General features: G+C 41.8%; 1 protein-coding gene and 1 non-coding gene across 5 annotated transcripts; both read right to left on the reverse strand.

Annotated features, from left to right (window-relative positions):
• Window positions 1-247: 247 nt before the first annotated feature.
• On the reverse strand, window positions 248-19,448 carry Btg3 (BTG anti-proliferation factor 3). Of its 4 annotated transcripts, none has more exons than XM_045151218.1 (5): window positions 19,348-19,448; window positions 16,295-16,474; window positions 11,497-11,634; window positions 3,793-4,000; window positions 248-906 (listed from the first exon to the last, which is right to left on the reverse strand). In XM_045151218.1, exons 2-5 carry the CDS (start codon window positions 16,465-16,467, stop codon window positions 670-672), a joined length of 756 nt encoding a protein of 251 aa, XP_045007153.1. In that variant the 5' UTR covers window positions 16,468-16,474; window positions 19,348-19,448; the 3' UTR covers window positions 248-669. The 4 variants fall into 4 exon arrangements, with proteins under 4 accessions (XP_045007153.1, XP_045007152.1, XP_045007154.1 ...); XM_045151217.1 differs by lacking the exon at window positions 19,348-19,448 and adding an exon at window positions 18,252-18,317; XM_045151219.1 differs by lacking the exon at window positions 19,348-19,448 and adding an exon at window positions 18,039-18,123.
• On the reverse strand, window positions 12,264-12,395 carry LOC123461308. The gene has a single exon (XR_006637597.1). It is a non-coding gene; the product is annotated as a small nucleolar RNA SNORA42/SNORA80 family (small nucleolar RNA).
• Window positions 19,449-20,758: the final 1,310 nt, after the last annotated feature.

A 20,758-nucleotide genomic window follows, 5' to 3' on the forward strand; every position in this document is an offset into this window, starting at 1 on the left:
CATGTTACCTGAAGAGTCTCTCAACCCAGAGCTGCCATTTTTGGTGGTCTGTGAGCCAGCTATGCCCAGGTCTCTCCTTACTGCGGTTACAGACATGCATGGCCACATTCAGCTTTATATGTGGGTGCTGGTAAATCAAACTCAGCAGGTCTAAGACTCTTGTTTGTTTGCATGGCACGCAGTCTTACCCACTGAACCATCTCTGCCTCCCTTTTCTTTTTCCTGTAAAGAAATCCACACATTATCATGCCTTGAACTACTTTTTATTTGCAACTACATGATTTCACGCAATTGTTCTAAACGACATAAAATAGATTTTCTTGTGTATAAATAATTTACATACTCTCCATAAAGTAAATGCTTAAAGGTGCTAGAACACATCGTCCACTCCTACAGTGTTTTTGTATCCAACAGAGTCAATGCACAATATATAAATACTCAAGTCCAATATTAAAAACTCAGGCACTTGACTAACTTTAATAAATTTTCTGAAACTATATCAATATATCTAAAGTGCGTATATATACTTTTTAAGAAAGATTCTCAGCAACTTCTCTATAAAAATAAGTTTGATGGTTTTGCCATCTAACTTCACTACAAGTATGAACTCTGAACATACAGTAAGGTATAGTCTACCTTCCTATCAGCAGAACTAATAAACAAAAGCAGCTAGTGAGGCGCCAACATATGAGGGTTAATCCAGTGATTCCGGTCACAATGCATTCCAGGAGGAGGTACCCATGTTACTGGAATTGGGCGATAGGGCTTATTCTTTCTTCCTGGATTTGGGTAGCCAAATGGAACAGGAGGGTAGTGACTCTGATGGCTATTCCCTCGGTACATTCCTGGCTTTTTTCTGGGCAAAGGGTGCCACATTGGAAGAGGTGGAAATATCAGCTCTGAAATCTATAGGGAAGAGAAAGCATTAAGTTAATTCAATAGAAAAACTCAAGTAAAAACTGCATATCCAGCTGGGCATGGTGGTGCACGCCTTTAATCTCAGCACTTGGAAGGCAGATGTAGGAGGATCGCTGTGAGTTCGAGGCCACCCTGAGACTACATAGTGAGTTCCAGGTCAACCCAGGCTAGAGCAAAACCCTACCTCAAAAAACAAACAAGCAAACAAAAAGAATTGGTTTAAGTGACATTTCTACAGTTACATGTAGATATGTTGAAAAACCTCATTCAATACTATGCTTTCTGAATGAAGTAAGAAATGACCTCAAACACATCTAAAATGACCTACCAAAGAAGATGAAACCTAGAATGAGTGAAGCTGTCACGTTTTAGACAGTGGATTCTACAGTTAAGCCAAGAGTAACTTTGAAACACCAATACTCATGCCCTAGCCATGGTTTACTAAACAGTAATAGTTCAGATTTCTCATCTCCAATCTGGCCTTCCAAGTACATTTTTTTTAAAAATTGCATTATGTATATATCACTGAATTCAGGACAGAAAATTCCAAAGGTACAAAGGGCTGAGTGGGAAGACCCTGTTCTTTACTAAGTTAGACTCTCAATTACCCTTCACAGGTGCAGCTGACACCACATTTGTGCATATACTCTGAAGAGACATTCTCAGCATGTCCCTGTGAACATGTCTGAACAGTTAAGACAAACACACCCTAAGTTTTTGCATCTGGCCTTAGCACCATGTATATTCATTTGCTTTACACTCTGAAATACAAGTATTAATAAGATATGTATGTATGTGCCAGGTATGGTGGTGCAAGCCTTTAATCCCAGCACTAGGGAGGCAGAAGTAGAGTTTGAGGCCACCCTGAGGCTACATAGTGAATTCCAGTCAGCCTGGGCTACAGCAAGACCTCAAAAAAAAAAAAAAAAAAAAAAAAAAAATTTAATTTTTAAAGTGCCAGTGTTTGAAAATACACCATTTTAAACTCTTATCAAGGGGGCTGGGAAGATGCCTCAGCAGTTAAAATCACTTGCTTAAACTGCTACCAACAATTTATGAAATCTATTTGCTTTATTAACCTCTTGAATAATGTTAGGTATTGTTAGACTTTTTACTTAAAATAGTACTATTTAGGGCTAAAGAGACTGCTCAGTGGTTAAGGCACTTGCCTGAAAAAGTAGTGTTTCACTGTGGTTTTAATTTGCATTCCCTTGATAACAAGTAAGGTTCAACACGTTTTGATGGGCTTACTGGTCATTTACACAACTTCTTTAGTAGTGTTTATTTGTAACTTCTGCCCCTTATTTCTAATTTGGTTATGCCTTTTACTTTTGTGTGTGTACGTGTTTCACACTGGGGAATGGACCTGGGACCTCGTAACACTGGGCAAGTGCTACACGGTTGAGCTACTATATCCCTACCACTCTGCCAACTTTTATTTTAAGGCAGGGTCTCACTTGCCCAGGCTTGCTATGAAATTGTGATTCTCCTAACTCAGCCAAGTAGCTGGAATTACAGGGCTGTGCCACCAAACCTAGTTTTATTATTTATTTTTTGGGGGAGTAACTTTTAAAAGCATATTCTGGAAGCCAGTCTTTTACTGATATATGTAGTATTATTCTATCTCAGCTTATGGCTCATTATTTTTTTGTTTATGAGAAAAATGATTGTTCTGCTATGTCCCTTCTGTCCCATCCATGCCCGGCTTCTGTTCACATTTTTAAGAAGTTTATTAGATGTTCTTTGGTATAAATTAAATGAAGCTGTAAATGCAAGCATACTAGTTATAGTTTGTTTCAGGTGTTAAAACAATGAGGGAGATTTTGCTTTGGCTTAAACAAAACAATATTTTATCGCTAATAATGCAAAGGGAAAGCAGAATGAAAGTTAACCCAAAAGCACAAAAATGGAACTGTGAAAAGACTATAAAAAGTGACCAATAAGTTTTTAATAAAATAAGTATTTAAAAATATCAGAAATCGGGCTGGACAGAGGGAGGGCTCAGTGGTCAAAGACCTTTACTTGAATGTCCCCAGGGCTCACATAAAGCCAGATGCAAAGTGGCACAAGCATATGGGTTCATCTACAGTAGCTGGAGGACCTGGCATACCCATTCTGTCTCTCTCTCTCAAGTAAATATTTAAAAATATTAGAACCAGGCATGGTGGTGCACACCTTTAATCCCAGCACTTGGGAGGAATAGGTAGGAGTATTGTTGTGAGTCTGAGGGCACCCTGCGACTCCATAGGGAATTCCAGGTCAGCCTGGGCTAGAATGAAACCCTACCTTGGAAAAACAAAAACAAACACAAACAAACAAAAAAAAAATATCAGCGCCAGGCATGCTGTCACACACCTTTAATCACTCAGGAAGCAGAGATAACAGGATTGCCATGAGTTCGAGACACCCTGAAACCACACAGACAATTCCAGGTCAGCCTGGGCTTATAAGGAGACACTACCTCAAAAAAACAGTAGCCAGGTGTGGTAGCCCTCGCCTTTAATCCCAACATTTGGGAGGCAGAGGTAGGAAGCTTGCCATAAATTGCCACCCTAAAACTAACTACATAGGCAATTACAGGTCAGCCTGGGCTAGAGTGAAACCCTACCTCAAAAAAATAAAAAAGAAACATTTTTATGATGACTTTTTTGAGATAGCACATTTTAAACATGTATCTTAGCTTCCGAGTAGTGGAAGCAAACCTTAGATAAAGTGACTCAGGATGCCAATTTATATCTCAAAGGAGCAGTTTCCCTAGTGTCTGAAAAGACAGAATGGAAATTCAGAGTATCTATTCAGAAACCTTTGGTAACATAAGCAAGAGCATCTGCAAGATCTGCTAATGCCCTGTAAGAGGAAGTGTCTCCAGGTTACCTGGTACACAGGGCTTGGGGTTGCAGTCAGCGAACTGGGTTTTACTTCCACTTCCTTACTTGTCTCTTCATCTGAAGAGGAGGATCCTGAATGATAATCGGAGGTAACCTTATCAAGGGCCCTGGTAACTTTCTTGGAGATTTCATCCTTGTTCTCATCCTCGTTTTCAAAGCTGGCAACAATAAATGCATTGTTTTTCTCTCCATACCTAAATGTACACAAAACATTTATAAAACTTAAAGTTATACCAACCAACCAAACCAGAAATGGCCATAAAAACAATTAAATAATTCTGTCCATAACATTGTTCCAAGGCAAAAAAGGGAGAATCCTAGAACCAGACTCTACACATGTACTATTTTAGCTGAGCTCCATGACGGCAAGCAGGCCCTAACTTTCCTACTTAGGTTTTTTAAAACAGTATTTATTTGGAGAGAGACAGGAGAAAGAGGCCGACAGAGAGAAAGAGAGAGAGAATGGGCACATTAGGGTCTCCAGCCACTGCAAATGAACTCCAGATGCATGTGCCACCTTGTGCATCTGGCTTATGTGGGTTCTGGGGAACTGAATCTGGGTCCTTAGGTTTTGAGGCAAGCGTTAAGCACTAAGCCATCTCTTCAGCCCTCTAGTGTACTTAAGTAGAATTTTATTTTCTCCTGGCTTCAAATAAAACTTGTTGCAAACATCACAATTCATTCTTTTGATTATTTTTATATATGCACCATCAAATTTAGTTGTATAGTAAAATTTTCTAATGCATTTCTAAATACCACTGTAATGTAATATATATTCTAGGAATTCAGGTCCCAAATCAACCAGACACTTCCTAGATTTATTATTACTTTTTAAAGTATATGTATGTATGTATTATGAGAGAATGAATATGGATGGGCATGTCAAGGCCTCTTGCTGCTGCAAACAACTCCAGACACATGTACCACTTTGCCTATCTGGCTTTTTATTGAGGCTATGGTGGCATGTTTTGCAAGCAATCATATTTAACCACTGAGCCATATACTCAGCCCACTTTTTACTATTATTAAATTTAAAAGGGGGAGGAGGCTGGAGGGATTGCTTAGTGATTAAGGCATTTGCCTGCAAAGCTAAAGGACCCAGGTTCAATTCCCCAGAACCCATGTTAGCCAGATACACAAGAGGGCGTATGCATCTGGAGTTCATTTGCAGTGGCTGGAGGCCCTGGCATGCCCACTCTGGCCCCTGCATTTCTCTGTCAAATAAGTAAATAAATAAAAATATTTTATAAAAAGATTTAAAAGGGGTCTGTTTTTCTTGTACTAACAAAAGAACTCATATAAGTATTGAAATTCAAGAGGATTTTGAGTAACATAAAAGTTTTGCTTGAAATATTTCTAGGACAACTACCCAACTTTTGCCTATTTTTCGGGGGGGCAGAGTTATTTTTTATTTTTTATTTATTTATTTATTTATTCCCTAGGTAGGGTCTCTAGCCCAGGCTGAACTGGAATTCACTATGGAGTCTCAGGGTGGCCTCGAACTCATGGCAATCCTCCTACCTCTGCCTCCCGAGTGCTGGGATTAAAGGTGTGCGCCACCACGCCTGGCTCAGAGTTATTTTTTGAGACAGGGTCTTGCTAGATTATGTAGCTCATGCTAACCTCAAATTCATGGTTTTCTGCCTTATCCTCCTGAGTACTAGAACTCCAGGGACATACTTTACAGCATTTCAGTTATTTTGGGGGGCAGGGGAACTTTTTCCCCTATTTGAGAGAGAGAGGGATGCCAGGACCTCTTTGAGACAGGGTCTCTCCAGTTACCTAGCCCAGACTAGCCTTGAACTCACGAGCTTCAAATTATAGTGATCCTACTGCCTCAAGACTCATTTGCGCTAGAATTACAAGTTTGTACCACGATAGCTGGCTTTTACCTTCATTTTTAAAATAAATGGCAGTGGACACGCCTCTTTGAAGGCTTGATATACAAAAACTTACTTTCAAAATATATAATCTTGAGTCTGGACTTAAAAAGGGAAACTAGGTGCTAGGGAGATAGCTCAGTGGCTAAAGACACATGTTCTCAAAGCCTTTGGCCCAGGTTCAACATCCCAGCATCCATGTAAAGTCAGATGTAAAAAGTGGTACATATGCCTGGTATTCATTTGCAGCAAGAGACTGGCATGTGCACGTGCGCGTATGCGCACACACACATACACAAGCGCACATTAAAAAACTGGAAAGAAAAAGTAAATGTGATGAGAGAATGAGTACATAATGAACAATAAGACTACTAAAGGACAAAATATGTACTAAGTACGCTGAATAATATAAACACTATGAAACAATTTCTACTCTGTTAAAAGGAAAAAATATTAACTGTTAAATAGTCTAAAAGTTACAAACACAGGGATTATAAACTTGAAAAGAATCCACTAAAATAACTTGTGTGTGGAAATGTCAACCTTCTGATTAAACAAAAAAACCTTTTAAATTAACTATTATTATTGAATTTCATGGTAACTGTTGCTTAAAATTATTTTTGAATCATAATGACCAGAAGCTAAATGCCTGGCATAAAGGTCCTGGAAGTTTATGCATCAAGTAGCTTTCACAGATCAGTTGTATTTCTTTATGTAGTTGTCCCTGTTTTCCATTTCCACAGGCTAACTGGAGCCATAAGCATTACCAAAATATAATATACCTTTTATATTCTTTTTCAGTTTATTTCATAGCGTAGCTTGTAAAAGCAGTAAGGCTAGTTTTTCATTCATTCCTTACTTACTTGTTTGCTTACGTATGTGGCATGTGTGCATGCAAGGTGTGCCAGCCAGGGCCTCTTGCCACTGCAAATGAATGCCAGATACTTTTGCTGCTTTCGGTATCTGGCTTATGTGAGTGGCTGGGACATTGAAACCAGGAAGGCATGCTTTGCAAGCAAGTACCTTTAACTACTGAGCCATCTTCCTAGCCCTGAAGGCTAGTTTCTTGTTCTGGCTCTGTTGCCAACTAATTCTGTGACAAAATGATAGTCACCCAATCTCCTTGGGCCTTAGTCCTGTCTAGTTGATGAAGCTGGAAGTGTTTAGTACCTGATCTTCAACTAGCATAAAATGCAAAGCAATTAGTCATCTCACAACCCAAAATTCATATGGTATATATAATTTAAAGTGATTTATCACGAAGTTTTAGAAACAGACACTTCTCCATCTCCACGCTTTAATTTCAAGGCATAATCAGGGGTAATTCACATGTCAACAGGCTAAAAAGGCAAGATTATTTTGCCCACCAATAGAGTTAAAATCGAGACAAAATAAAAAGGCAGGAAACTTTCACTAGAAAATTGCTTCTATAGAAATATAAGCCTGAAGCAAGGGCACACAGATAATGATTGAAGGATGGGCTTTATTAGCCCAGATTTCCTTGACAACTAATTTCTGCATCTTCGCCTTTGTAGTATTTTGGTATGAGGCCTCACAGCAAACAAAGACACAGACTATATTCCTGTAAACATTAAGAATGTACTGTTGGGGCTTTATGCCCTCTTCCTTCTCATGGGCAGGAACTCTTCATACTCTCCTCTTTCCTTTACAGTATAAGTCTCTCTAAATTAAAAAAAAAAAAAGTACTATTAATTCCTTAGGAGAATTAGTAATGGGCAACTTTTGAACATTTTTTTTCCTTCTTCTTTTAAAGGCAGGCTCTCAGTCTAGCACAGGCAGGCTTTGAACTCAAGTGCTGGGATTAAAGATGTGAGCCACTGTGCCTGACTAAACTTTCCATTTTCTTTTTAAAAAAAGATACATTGCTAAAAACATCAAGGCGAATTTAATCACTAGGAGACAAAATCAAGTTATCAAATGCTTATTTATAAAAAAAAAAATGACTGCCGACATTACCAAAAAGTCCTAAAAAATATATTGAATAGATAATAAAGCTGCCAGCTCTTCTCAGACTTCTCATCACAGGAAAAAATGAATTATCCTGTATCCTCAAATATTCCACTGATAACCTTTTAAACTCATTCTGTGGTTTTTAAGAGAGGAACTCCAGACTATGAAGAATGTTCTCTGAATGCACCACAATTTTGTAACTCCTTAGTCCTTAGTATACCAATGAATGATTATTAAGATTAAGATGGGCTGAAGAGATGGCTTAGTGGTTAAGGCACTTGGCCTGTGAAGCCTAAGAACCTATGTTTGACTCCCCAGGTCCCACATAAGCCAGACACACAAGGTGATTCAAGTGCATGGTCACACAAGGTGGCATACACACACCTAGGGATCCATTTATATTTGCTGGAAGGCCCTGGAATGGCAATTCTCTCTCCCTCTCTTGTGCTCTTGTATAAGAGTAAGATTTTTTTTAAATTATGTAACTGCTACATCAGATTATTTTGCATTTCTGAATATTTATCTTTAACCAGGTTTTTTATGTTTTGTTTTTTTGCTCAAAGGCACTGATCAGTATATCTCAACGTTATCTTATTTACTTACATCAGTCATATTTACACAAGTTGTTAGTATGTTGTTGTTCCAGGGGTTCTGTTACCACTGAATGAGCACAGGACATTGTGAAGGTGATTTTTATCAGGGGCTAGGAGATGGCTAAGCAGTTAAAGGGGACTGCCTGCAAAGCCTACTGGCCTGTGTTCAATTTCCCAGAACTCTTCTGGCACATGTATGTGGCATTCATATGCAGTAGCAAACAACAAAAACACCCCTACATAGTAGTTTGTAAGTTTTGGGCAAAATTTCAATTCCATAAAAAAAATTATTAGAAGGTACTAATTGCAAAGATTCTTAAATTAATGAGATGAAAGCATAGTAGTTTTCATTATCTGGCACCAATTAATGAAGTATCCATCTAAGCAGAATGCCCATACGATTAAAGCTCTTGTCACTAGGTGGCAAATATCATTTAAAGCATTTGAAGCAAGCATGTCCAAAATGTTTGTACAGTTAGCCAACTTCATGAATATACCTGGATATAAAACCTTGCCTTGAAGATTTAGCATCACCATGTTAGCTACTTGTGTGTAACAGGTCTGTGCTTGCTTACTTATTGATTTTTATTTTTCATTCTTGCTGCTGCAGTATTGTTTTGTTTTGTTTTTTTGTTTTAACACTATGTGCAAGTCCTCCTTTTTTTCCCTCCCTAGCTAGGGACTGAACTCAGGACCTTGAGCATACTAGGCAAAAGCTCTTACTTGCCTTTAAATGTTTTATTTATTTATTTATTTTGGGTGGGGGAGAGAGAGAATGGGTGCTTCAGGGCCTCTAGCCACTGCAAACAAACTCCAGATGCCTCCACCACCTGTGCATCAGACTCAATGTGGGTACTGAAGAATATTGAACCCAGGTCCTCAGCCTTCACAGTCAAGTGCCTTAACTGCTAAGCAATCACTCCAGCCCTGTGGTGGTTTGATTCAGGTGTCCCCCATAAACTTAGGTGTTCTAAATGCTAGGTTCCCAGCTGAAGGAGATTTGGGAATTAATGCCTCCTGGAGGGAGTGTATTGTTGGGGGCGGGCTTATGGGCTTTATAGCCAGTTTCCCCATACCAGTGTCTGGCACACCCTCCTATTGCTGTGGTCCACCTTATGTTGGCCAGGGGGTGATGTCCACCCTCTGTTCCTGCCATCGTTTTCCCTTGCCATCGTGGAGCTTCCCCTTAAGCTTGTAAGCCAAAATAAATCTCTTTTTCCCAGAAGCTGCTCTTGGTTGGGTGATTTCTACCAGCAGTGCGAACCGGACTGCAACAGGCCCTAAAAGCTCTTCTTTTTAGGGGCTGAGAAACTATGTAATAAGTAAGAGCCAAACGCAGCTGGGAAGACTGCTAAGCAGTTAAGGCAACTGCCTGCAAAGCCTACTGGCCTGTGTCAATTCCCCAGCACCACACAGAACCAGAAAAGTGGCACACGAATCTAGAATTCATTTGCAGTGACAAGAGGCATGCCAACTATACACACGTGCAAATAAAAAATTTTTTTTTTTTTAAAAGACAAGTTCCAAATATAATTCCAAGAAGTAAGCTATTCAATACAGTAACTCTGTGACAGTCATTTCTTGCCAAGTGAGATCCTTGGCAGGGTTTCAAAGTATGACATTTGACTATGGTTTAGTCCTTAGTCCTACAATCTAAAAATGTTTGACTTTCTCAAACCAAAACTTGGGATGTTTTACTCCTTTGACTTCAAAATAATGTTGGAGGAAGAATCTCCATCTTTATAAACCTGCATCTTCTATACTCAACTTCCTAAAGAAATAACTATACCAACAGCTGGCATATCACATAGTAATCTATAGGGCTTTTCTGATAAATTTTAGTGAAGAATAACCACATACTTTTAGGAGTATTTATCAAGCATCCCTTACTTCTACCTTCACTACAAACAAAATAAAAGGCTGTGGCCATTTCTGGAGCATACAGTTAGATATGCATCAAAAAGGAGCTGCTTGCTGAGTGTGGTGGCACACACCTTTAATCCCAGCACTTGGGAGGCCGAGGTAGGAGGATCACCATGAGGTCAAGGCCACTCTGAGACTACATAGTGAACTGCAGGTCAGCCTGGGCTAAAAGTGAAAACTTACCTCAAAAACCTTCCCCCCACCAAAAAAAGGGTAGCTTCTTGGGCTGGAGAGATGGCTTAGCGCTTAAAGCACTTGCCTGCAAAGCCAAAGGACCTAGGTTTCAATTCCCCAGTACCCATGCAAGCCAGACACACATGGTAGTGCTGCATCTGGAGTTCTTCTGCAGTAGTTAGAAGCCCTGGGTGCCCAGTCTCTCTCTCAAAATAAACAAACACATAAATAAATAAATAAATAAATAAATAAATAAATAAATAAATAAATAAATAAATAAAATGTAGCTTCTCTGCAGTTAATCTAGAGGCCAAGTAAACTGTACCTCACAATCAAGAGAAAGTTCCTATAGGTACTGCCATAGAAAATCCTTGACATGCCACTGATTTATCCTGTTTTTTCTTCCTGGAGAAAAAAAACTTTCCCAACTTACTATTACCTCAACCTCAATTTCCCCTTCACCTCCCAGCTCAAGTATGACCTACTCAACACCTTTTTTGATTCCCCAATAAATAGCCAGCCTTTTCCTATTTGCCAGCTGTCACTGTAAATTGTAGATATTTCTATTATGGGCCAAATCAGACTATGCTGCGATGTGCTTACCCTTTTTCTTCCCCTGTATTACACTGTGAACTAGGTTAAGAATATTGTTTTGGTTTTCCAAAATCCCTAGTTAAGTGCCTAGTCTACAATGTTTTTGAATACATTTCAAACAGATTTCATACCTAGCTGTCTTTTACAATTCTGTAAGAAATTTCCATTAACAAAACAAAATCAGGAAAATATTATTAACTTTAAAACTGAAATAAAAAGAGACAGAGATGGAGGAGATCAACCAAAACTGGCTTCCCTCCTATCTTTATGAAGGGGATGTTTAACACCAAAAAAGAGCATAACCAGTAAGGGAGGTAGTTACAAGTTATACCTAGTAGGGTACAACAAAATTAAAAAAAAATAAAATCACTCAAAAAGAGCTGTCCCACCAGTTTTTGGGGTTTTTTAGGTATACCTGTCCTTCATTCTCACCTCAAGAGGAGAATTCCATGGACTTCATATTTGAGCAAGCCAAAATGCTGGGTCATGGCTGTAAAGACGCACACATGCAGGCAGCAGACACAGTAAGTTCAGCTGCCCAACATGAGGACTCACCTACAGCACACCTCACACGGGTCCACCCACAGAGTGAGCTCCTTCGGCAAGCCCAGGTCACTGTACAAGATGCAGCTGTTCTCACAGGCTTTCAGGACATCAGGATCAACTCTCTGAAACTTGTTGACACGAATACATCTACAATAAAGCGAATTATATACATGGCTTTGATAGTCAATCAAAAAAACCTTTATCAGTATTTGTAAAAATGATTAATAAAATATGCTGATGGAAAACCTAGGAGCACACTAATCTTCAATTTGAGTATCAGGTTAGGAGGCAACATCAAGATTGCCTAGTTGGGCAAAAAAAGGTACATGTGCAAGCCAAGAGCAATCATGAGAACTGGCTCCACCTTAGTTGACTAGGGATTACTTAAGTGCATATGTACATTAAATGAACACAGGAGACAAAAGTTGCATTAAATCAGTTAGATCTCTGACGGTACAAATTTTTGCAAGTAAGCACATTTAACAGCTGTGCCATTTCTCCGGGGTACAAGGTTTTGTAGGTCAAATTCCTAGGTAATAAAATTGTAACTAACAACAGATCCAACCAGAGTTTCAAATGTTAATTGAATATTTTCATGATGTTTTAATGTCCTTAGCTTGTTTTTACATCTCAGATAACATGGTAAGCACTAAGGGAGGTTACCCTTTGCCTCATCTGAAAGTTCCAGAAATATAGTATTATTCAAGGATATAGAATCACACGCTTAAGCCAAGAGCCTGTTACTCCCCCCCCCCCCGTTTTTTTTTTTTTTTTCCTAATGTGCAACCCACTTCAGTGTCAGCAGCCTACAGGGAGAGGCCAGGCAATGGTTCAGGGCCAGTTTGCTCTGGCATGGGACACTATGACAGGACCAGGGGTACGGGCCTGCCATAAATCCAAATCCATGCCCAACTTTTCTTTTCTCCCTAACAAATGTCACATCTGGGCTGGAGAGATGGCTTAGCGGTTAAGGTGTTTGTCTGGAAAGCCAAAGGATCCAGGTTCAATTCCCCAGGACCTGCGTAAGCCAGAAGCACATGGCACATGCATCTAGGGTTCGTTTGCAGTGGCTGGATGCTCTGGCATGCCCATCCCTCCCCCCACCCCACTTTTCTCTCTCTCTAGAATGTTTAAAAAATTGGCTGGCATGCTACAGGCCATTCTCATTACTGTCTAGCCTGCTGCCCTCTTGCAGTATACCCAATCTGTTTTCTTTCCAAAAAGACTAGTAGAGGGAATGCAAAAATACACATTACATTCTGCTTAAGTAGAGAAAACAGTAGCTGTAATGGATATACTTCAACCAAGAAAGAGTCAGCCTAGAGAAGCCAGTGTTAGTACAGGTCTGGTACTCCTAGGGGAACTTTTGCCTATTTATTAGACCTGTAGATATAAAATATGGTAATACAAGTTAACTAAAAATTCGAAAACTAAGCCATAATACAATCTGGAATAATGTACTGTAGATGTAGATCAGAGTAGAGGAAGTGGGTGAATGCATATTCCTGGATTCAATATCCACACCTACTAATAAATTACAATAATAATGATATGCCATTTACTTGTTTTTGTTAATTTTTATTTAAAGTGACATGGGGGGGGGAGAATGGGCGTGCTAGGGCCTCCAGCCACTGTAAAGGAACTCCAGACACATGCGACCCCTTGTGCATCAGGCTAACATGGGTCCTGGGGTATCGAGCCTCGAACCGGGATCCTTAGGCTTCACAGGCAAGCACTGCTAAGCCATCTCTCCAGCCCAGCCTTCTAGATTTTTAAAGTTACATTGTTTCATTAGCTGGTTCTAATTTTCAATGAAGAAAGTATTTCTCCAGCTGAGAGTTTACCTCAGTTGGTAGTATGCTTGCTAGCATGCATGAAGCCCTGGGTTCAAGGCCAGCACTGCATAAATCAAGTATAGTGGCACATGCCTGTAATCCCAACACTTGGAAGACAAAGCCACAGGAAGGCCAGAAGTTCAAGATTAACCTTGGTTTGAGTCTGAGGTCAGCCTGGGTTACATGAGAATTTATCACAACAAAACAAAATAGCTCTCATTAGATAACTACTAACAAAGTTTCTAAAACAATTTTTTTGGAACAGTTGCTATACAGAAGGGTTTTCCAAGTGTTTTTTGCATGAATTAACTCCTGAGTATAACTCAAGAGAGTGGTTGTTTAAAGTCCCCAGAGAGATCTCCAGCACACATACCTCCTCCTCAGTTAAGCACCCCCTCCCCAAGTTCCCTATTCAATCTTTTTTTTACTTAGTTAGGGTTTTTTATTATTATTTTTTATCTTTTTTATGACACATGGACATATTTAGTATGTAAAGAACACATGTTGGTACCATCATTTCCCTCCTCTCTGCTCCTTTTCTGAAGAGGCCTTCCTCTTTCTCGTTGGGGATGTAGTTCAACCCCATGGGGATTATGGGTCATAAGCTATGGGGGGGGGGTATTTTATCTTAATAGCACCATTAACAGCAGCAAATTCAGAATGTCTTATACTATGCTGGATGCTTCTTGATCCTCTCTATTAAATGAACCTGTGCTGAAGAGTCTAATACTGTACAGAGTGCAGCAGCATCAAGACAGTTAAGAATATGAAGTACTTAGATATTTTTCTGTATCTTATTCATAATAAAGATGTAAGCTCTAAGCTGTTTTTAATCTACACACTTACCATTCTATTGACTATTCTTCAAAATAAGATTATGAACTGCATAAAAAGTCCAAAACTTAATGTTGAAAGTTCTTTCCAATTATGAAGTGTAAAAACATCCATATGCATACATATTTGCTTGCATTTCTGATTATGATTCCAGAATATTGAGCAGACTTAATGTTCAATATATATTTTGCTGATCTTAATATTGCCAAACTGTCCTCCACAAACACCTTATCTGTATAATTTGCAGAGAAAGCATTTAACTTCATTCTCATTTGTACTGAGTCACTGAAGTCTAATCAGATAGCTTCAAAGTGAGTCAAAGACAGCCAGGCATGGTGGCACACACCTTTTATCTCAGCACTTGGGAGGCAGAGGTAGGAGGATTATCATGAGTTCAAGGCCACCCTGAGACTACATAGTAAATTTCAGGTCAGCCTGGGCTAGAATGAGACCCTACCTTTGGGAGTGGTAGGGAGTGACTCAATGTACTTCAGATCATGTGCCAATTTATTTCACTTTTTTCTTTAGGTTTTAGAATTCATGGGAATGAAATTACACTACCTGCCCCATGATAGTGCCTCTTTTCTCAGTACTATTATGGTGGCCTGGTACTCCCCAAAGCCTTCATCCAACACCTATTAATAAGGGTAAAAAGTGTCACCAGCTCTAACTCACAAAAGATGTACAGAAGTACAGAAGCAAAAAGAGACAACCAAATGATAAGCTGAAAAGTTTATGTGTGCAGGGCACGGTGGCACACGCCTTTAATCCCAGCACTCGGGAGGCAAAGACAGGAGGATCACCATGAGTTCAAGGCTAACCTGAGACTACATAGTTAATTCCAGGTCAGCCTGGACCAGAGTGACACCCTACCTCAAAAAAAAAAAAAAAAGTTTATGTGAGCCTAAGTTAACAACTGCCTTCCTACTTCAACTCACCATATTTAGCAACTTACTAAGAAATTTACAAAAACATTTCACCTTCATCCCTAGCTTTCTTGAAAAGTCCTATACCTGCAAGTGCTCAGTGAAAGTTGTTCTTTTTATACACAAGCACTGAAGTGCTGACTGTGCAGGCAACTTTAGGGTTAGTAATATGTACAAATAAGTCAGTTCAATCACGTTTCACTTTTGAGATCATATCCACAATGGGAAAGGTATGCCAGCTACTTTTAGGAAACTTGGTCCAGGTTTCTGAGTAGTTTTGTAGGTACTAGGGAGGGAGCATGCCAGGGCATGTGTCTAAGATGCCTGCTCTTCTTTACTTCAACATGTTAAAGTAACTTACAAAACTAGAATACAAAAGACAGCGGCCAAGTATGAATGCTCCTTTTCAGTGCTGAGACAATGCTAAACATGAAAATTTAGTCAGTAAGACTTCAAATCCCAGAGCTGGTATTTATCATTTGTGCATCAACTACAATGTAAGTTTCACTGGCTTATCTCACAAAGAATTATGTATAGTATAAATGAGATCATTGCTGTAAGAGCCAAGAACATATTAGGTTGTCCAACAACCTTAAATTATGTTTCAATAAAATGTCTTTTCTTTAGAAACATGTAGCATAAAATGTACCTTTTGATACAAGGAGACTTGTTTCCCTCAACCATACCTTGCTCATTTATAAGTGACAAACTAGATAGTCCTCTAGAACTGTGAGAAACCCAAGTACCTAGGACAGAGAAATGTGCTCCGGGAGCAGCCAGACTATGGTCACTTACAACAGACCAAATCCTATGAGCTATAGCAATGGTGTCCCAAATTGGGGCAGTAGGACTCCATCAACTATACCTTAGAAAAAGTAAGGGAGCTGGGCGTGGTGGCACACGCCTTTAATTCCAGCACTCAAGAGGCAGAGGTAAAAGGATTGCCGTGAGTTTGAGGCCACCCTGAGACTCCATAGTGAATTCCAGATCAGCCTGGGCTAGAATGAGACCCTACCTCGAAAAGCAAAATATATAGATAGATAGATAGATAGATAGATAGATAGATAGATAGATAGATAGATAGATGGCCTGAAGTTCTACATGCTACACATTAAATCACCATAGGCATTCTTCTGGCCTTGCAGCCATTACAGCAGTTGATTTCCTATCCACTTAGTCCAGTTCACCTTTCCAATCTTTCCAATTCTTTACCTGTAGGCCTGTCCTTTTGATGGTTTTTCTGGATACCAGTGATTTTTATATTTCTCTTGAAGTATTAAAGTCAATTTCTCAGCAAACCTCTCAACTGCTTCTTTCTTCAACTTATCATGTTTTCGAACTAGCCTTGTGAAAAAGAAGACAACAGCAGCAATTTCATTCTTCATTTTCTCCCTGTAAAGATAAAAATAGGTTTCCTCAATATATGTGAAAAAAAAGTTCTACAAAATATACTTAGGCTTCCCGTCCTCCCAAATTGATCTTGTATTTCACTGTGGGGAACCACCATTAATTTATGTTTAGTCCATAAACACCTACTATAAAATATATTAAGAATCCTATTACTTAGCACTGTAAAGAAGTGGAATAAAATAAAATCAAACATGCCACTCAAAAAGAATCACTAAGTCAATATTTAAATTTAAAATTTTGTGAAATGATTTGAACTTTAAAACACCTAAAAGGGTCCACTTTAAATTGTATTGTAGAGCCATTCTGGAAAAAAGTCTTATACTTCCTCCAGCAGGTTAAACAGTTATCACATTCTCAGCAATTCTACTTCTAGCTATATGTATAAGAAAATGAAGATTTATATTCACACATACAAACTTGTACAGAAATGTTCACTGTAACATTACTCATAATCTCTATAAAGTAGAAATCCAAATGTATGCCAACTGATGAACTGACTCAAGTTTTATATAGTGTGTGTAAAGGAGTATTATTTGGCAATTAAAAGGAATGAAGCATCAACCCATGCCACAACATGTATGAACCTTAACTATATGATGCAAAGACAAAGAAACCACTCACAAAAGACCAACTATTGTATGATTTCATTCATATGTAAAGTCCAGAACAGGCAAGTTTATACAAGTAGGAAATGGATTAGATGGCTTGAAGCAGGAGTACTTAAGAAACAGAAGGTTAATTTTTTGGAATGATAAAACTATTCTAAAGCTGATATTGTAAAGGTTATATATACAACTCTCACTTTATCAATGAACTGTGTATTTTAAACAGATGAATTATATACTATGTGAATTATATTTCAAAAAAGCTGTTGCACATTAAATTATTTTTTTTCAGCCCTGACTTTTTGAAATACTCTTTCAATAGAGAATCTTTCCCTAAAAGCTAAGACAAAAAAAAAAAGTGACTATCAAAACACGCTTAGGAACATAAATTCAGAATCAGCCACAGTAAAATTAAATGCAATAATTAGCTGCATTTTGGAACTGCTTCAAAGAACTCTTAAAATGGCAAATCTGACTGGGCATTGATTAATCTATAAAGGCAAAAACCTTGCTCCGAGATTGTTTCAGGATACGCTGTGCCTTTCTGGATGAGCTCATTCATTTGGCTGCTGTAAGTAACTGGGAGGAATTCAGATATAGCACTACTTGTAAGCAACATCACCTTCCTAGGAGCCAATCACAGGCCTGGTTATGTTTAGTATAGTAATAAGCAATAGTCTGTGTTCCTACAAATTCAAAAACCAAGGTTGATTGTTACCGTCTTTTCTCAAACTGATCTTTAAGGCTTTTCTTCCTAATGTGAGTCTTTGATGTTGTATGCAAATTCAAACAATGACTTCAGTGTGAATTAAATTCTATATAGTTATGTGAGAGGTAGACTGGCTGATAAGTCACCCTGATTCTGGAAGGGAAGGTATCCAAAACTACCCGCTCGAACCCTACAATGTCAAATTTAACTTCTAATGCTAACTATTACACACCGGAAATGGGATTCCGTACTTCACTGTGTGTGGGCGCACTCTTCAGTCCACTATAACTGCTGTGTAACCTCTTCCTGGAAAAATGTAAGGCATATTTGCGCTTTACAAACCTACATTTATGCTCTAGCACGTTATGATGTAAAATGAAAAACAGTGGAGTCAATACAGTTTAGGGAGAAAGGTAGTGATGGAAGTACAAAATTTCCTCCTCACCAAACAAAACGAGGAATCACAGTGTAGAAATACACTCTTTAACTAAATCATTCTCATCCACTAAATTTGCCAACTATGCGCTGCATTTCAGTTTTGGGGTTTGTTTGTTCAATTTCATATATAGAAAAAAAAAAAAGAGAATCACTTAGTGGTTGCCTTTGGTTTGTAACACAAGATGAGTCATTCGGACTTTTTCTGTTTGAAGGAATGATGATGACTGGAATAGCTGAAAAAAAATTAACCCACTCCCACCGGGATTCGGTGATTTACCCAGAGGTAAAAAGAAGAGTTACAAGGACAGGGAGGGAACAGACCGAGGGAAGCGGCCGCTTGGACCCCGGGCATCTTGAGTGGGTAGCCACGATCCCTCGCCCCCCACTGCCCCCCATTTTAAACATCGCCTGGTGACGTCACCCTGGAACCCGGTCACCGCGGCGGCTGCTCAAGTTCTACTTTGTTCCACACCGACTGCCCGGCCGTGCAGGAGTTTCTAAGTTTTGTAGTTTTTACAAAGCCTCCCCCCCCCCAACACACTTTTTTTTTTGTTTTCCTTTTTTAAGGAACGGTTGATCGCAACCCTTTCCGGAAACAAACATTTCTGGGGTTCAGACGTTGCCGGGGTGGGGGGTCTGGGGGGCGGTGGTCTGGCCGGCGGCGGCCTGCACTCGGGGTCCGAGGCTGCGAACACCCCCGGCCGCCCCGCAGAGGGCCGCGACCAAGTTCACGGCGACGCACGGGCGGACCGACGGCCCCGGGAGCCGTCACGCCGGACGCGCGGCCCCCCGCGCCTGGGCTGTTCCCGGGCGCCGCTCCGCGAGTTCGAGCCTCCGTCGGCCCGGGGTCGGCGCGCGCGCGCGCGGGGGCCAGGCCGGCGTCCGCCCACCCCGAGGCGGACGGTGAGTCGCGGGCGAGACGTGGCGCGGGGACCGTCGCGAGCGAGCGCGGGCCCGGGCGGCCGGGGGGGGGGGGGCGGGGGGCTCCGCCCGCGAGCCTCCGACGTGGCGGCAGGAGCGCCCGGCGACCCCGACACCCCGACCCCGCCACGGCCGCCTCCTTCCCTCCCTCCCTCCGTGTCTCCGGCGCCCGCGCTCCTCACCGCCGCGGCTCGGGAGCCGCCGGGAGCCCGAGGTCCGGCCGGGAAAAACCGCGGCGCCGCGAGCCAAACCTCGTCCGGCGCGTGCTGCCGCCGCGGCTTCTTCTGCTGCCGCCGCCGCCGCCGCCGCCGCGGCTCGGGCTGCGTCGTCGGGCCGCCGAGCGCGCGCTGAGAAGACGGGCGGGCGGCGGGGCGGGCGAGCCGGCCGCGGAACGAGCGCGCGGGCGGACGCAGCCCCGAGGCGGCGCGCGGGGGGCTCGGGGCCCGGAAGAGGGGAGGGGCGATGACCCGGGAAAGGGTTGGCGCCGCGCGGGACCGACTCGCGCGCTCCGAGGGAGGGGCCGGGGCCGGGGCCCGGCGCTGACCACGCCCCGAGCCGTGAGCGCCCGCCCCGCGCTCGTGGGGGGGACCCCCCGAGCCGCCGAGCCGCGACCCCGGAACCCGCGCGGTGCGGCGCCGCGTGTTGCCGCCCGACCCCCGCCACGAGCCGGGCCCACACCCCGGGCTCGCGCGACGACCCCTTGCGCGACGGAACCTTCCCTTCCGGGCGGACCGCCCTTCCCGCGGGTTCCTTCGGGGGTCGCGCCGACCCTCGTCGCTCCTCTCTCTGGCCTCGCCGTCACTGTGCGCCCCGCATCCTCCCTTCCTTCCTTCCTTCCTTCCTTCCCCGCTCCCGGCTGGGAAAGTTCTCGACCTGCGTTGGTGGGCGGTGCGGGCTTCGTGGGCGCGCGCGGAGGGCCGGCCGGCCTGGGCCCCGTTGCGCATCCACACCGAGCGGCGTCGAGCCCGCCGTGGAGTCGCACGCACGTTCGCTGCGGCTGGCCTGCCGGATAGCAGGTCGTGGGTTTCGAACTCGCGGCTCGCGCACCTTCCTGGACGAGCTGGCATTTCCGCTTGGGGCAGGGCCTGTGTACTGTTAAGCATCGCTTCCCTAAAACTAGCGCTGTGCCCCCCCCCCCCCCCCAAGATGTGGCTGCTGGCATGAATGAACCCAGTTCGTCTTTGAGAAGCTTCTGTGCCAGGACTTCCCAGCGAAGAAAGCTTAATCCTTGACCAAACAAATAATGGAAAGGGAGCATTTAACTTTCTCAAGAAAGGAAAGAGCCTTTTGTCCACCCTTTCATATTGCATTGGTACCAAGGTTTTAGTATTGTAAAAGCACTTTAATACAGCAAATAGGCCAGTACAATACAAGATATTCCTCTTAAGTGATTAAATAAAAGAGGACTAGAACTGCAAATTACTCAAGAACTGATTGTTAAAGATGTATCTTCACTAGATATTTGATTCACTAGGCCTAGAAACAAATTTTTAGCCCTGATTTCTGAATAAACATTGTTACTGGTGTTGGTGATTAGAGCCTTGCACAATTAAAAAACAATAATTTTTAGCAGTAAACGCAATCAAACCCATT

This window comes from Jaculus jaculus, chromosome 5, assembly GCF_020740685.1.
Source record: "Jaculus jaculus isolate mJacJac1 chromosome 5, mJacJac1.mat.Y.cur, whole genome shotgun sequence".
Lineage (NCBI taxonomy): Eukaryota > Metazoa > Chordata > Mammalia > Rodentia > Dipodidae > Jaculus > Jaculus jaculus.

Coding starts and splice junctions, on each gene's coding strand:
- Btg3 (XM_045151218.1), bottom strand. CDS start 16,467: ATGAAGAATGAAATTGCTGCTGTTGTCTTCTTTTTCACAAGGCTAGTT. Junction 11,635..16,294: donor TCAAAAGGACAGGCCTACAG/GTAAAGAATTGG, acceptor GCTTTATTGTAG/ATGTATTCGTGTCAACAAGT. Junction 4,001..11,496: donor CCGTGTGAGGTGTGCTGTAG/GTGAGTCCTCAT, acceptor GTGTACATTTAG/GTATGGAGAGAAAAACAATG.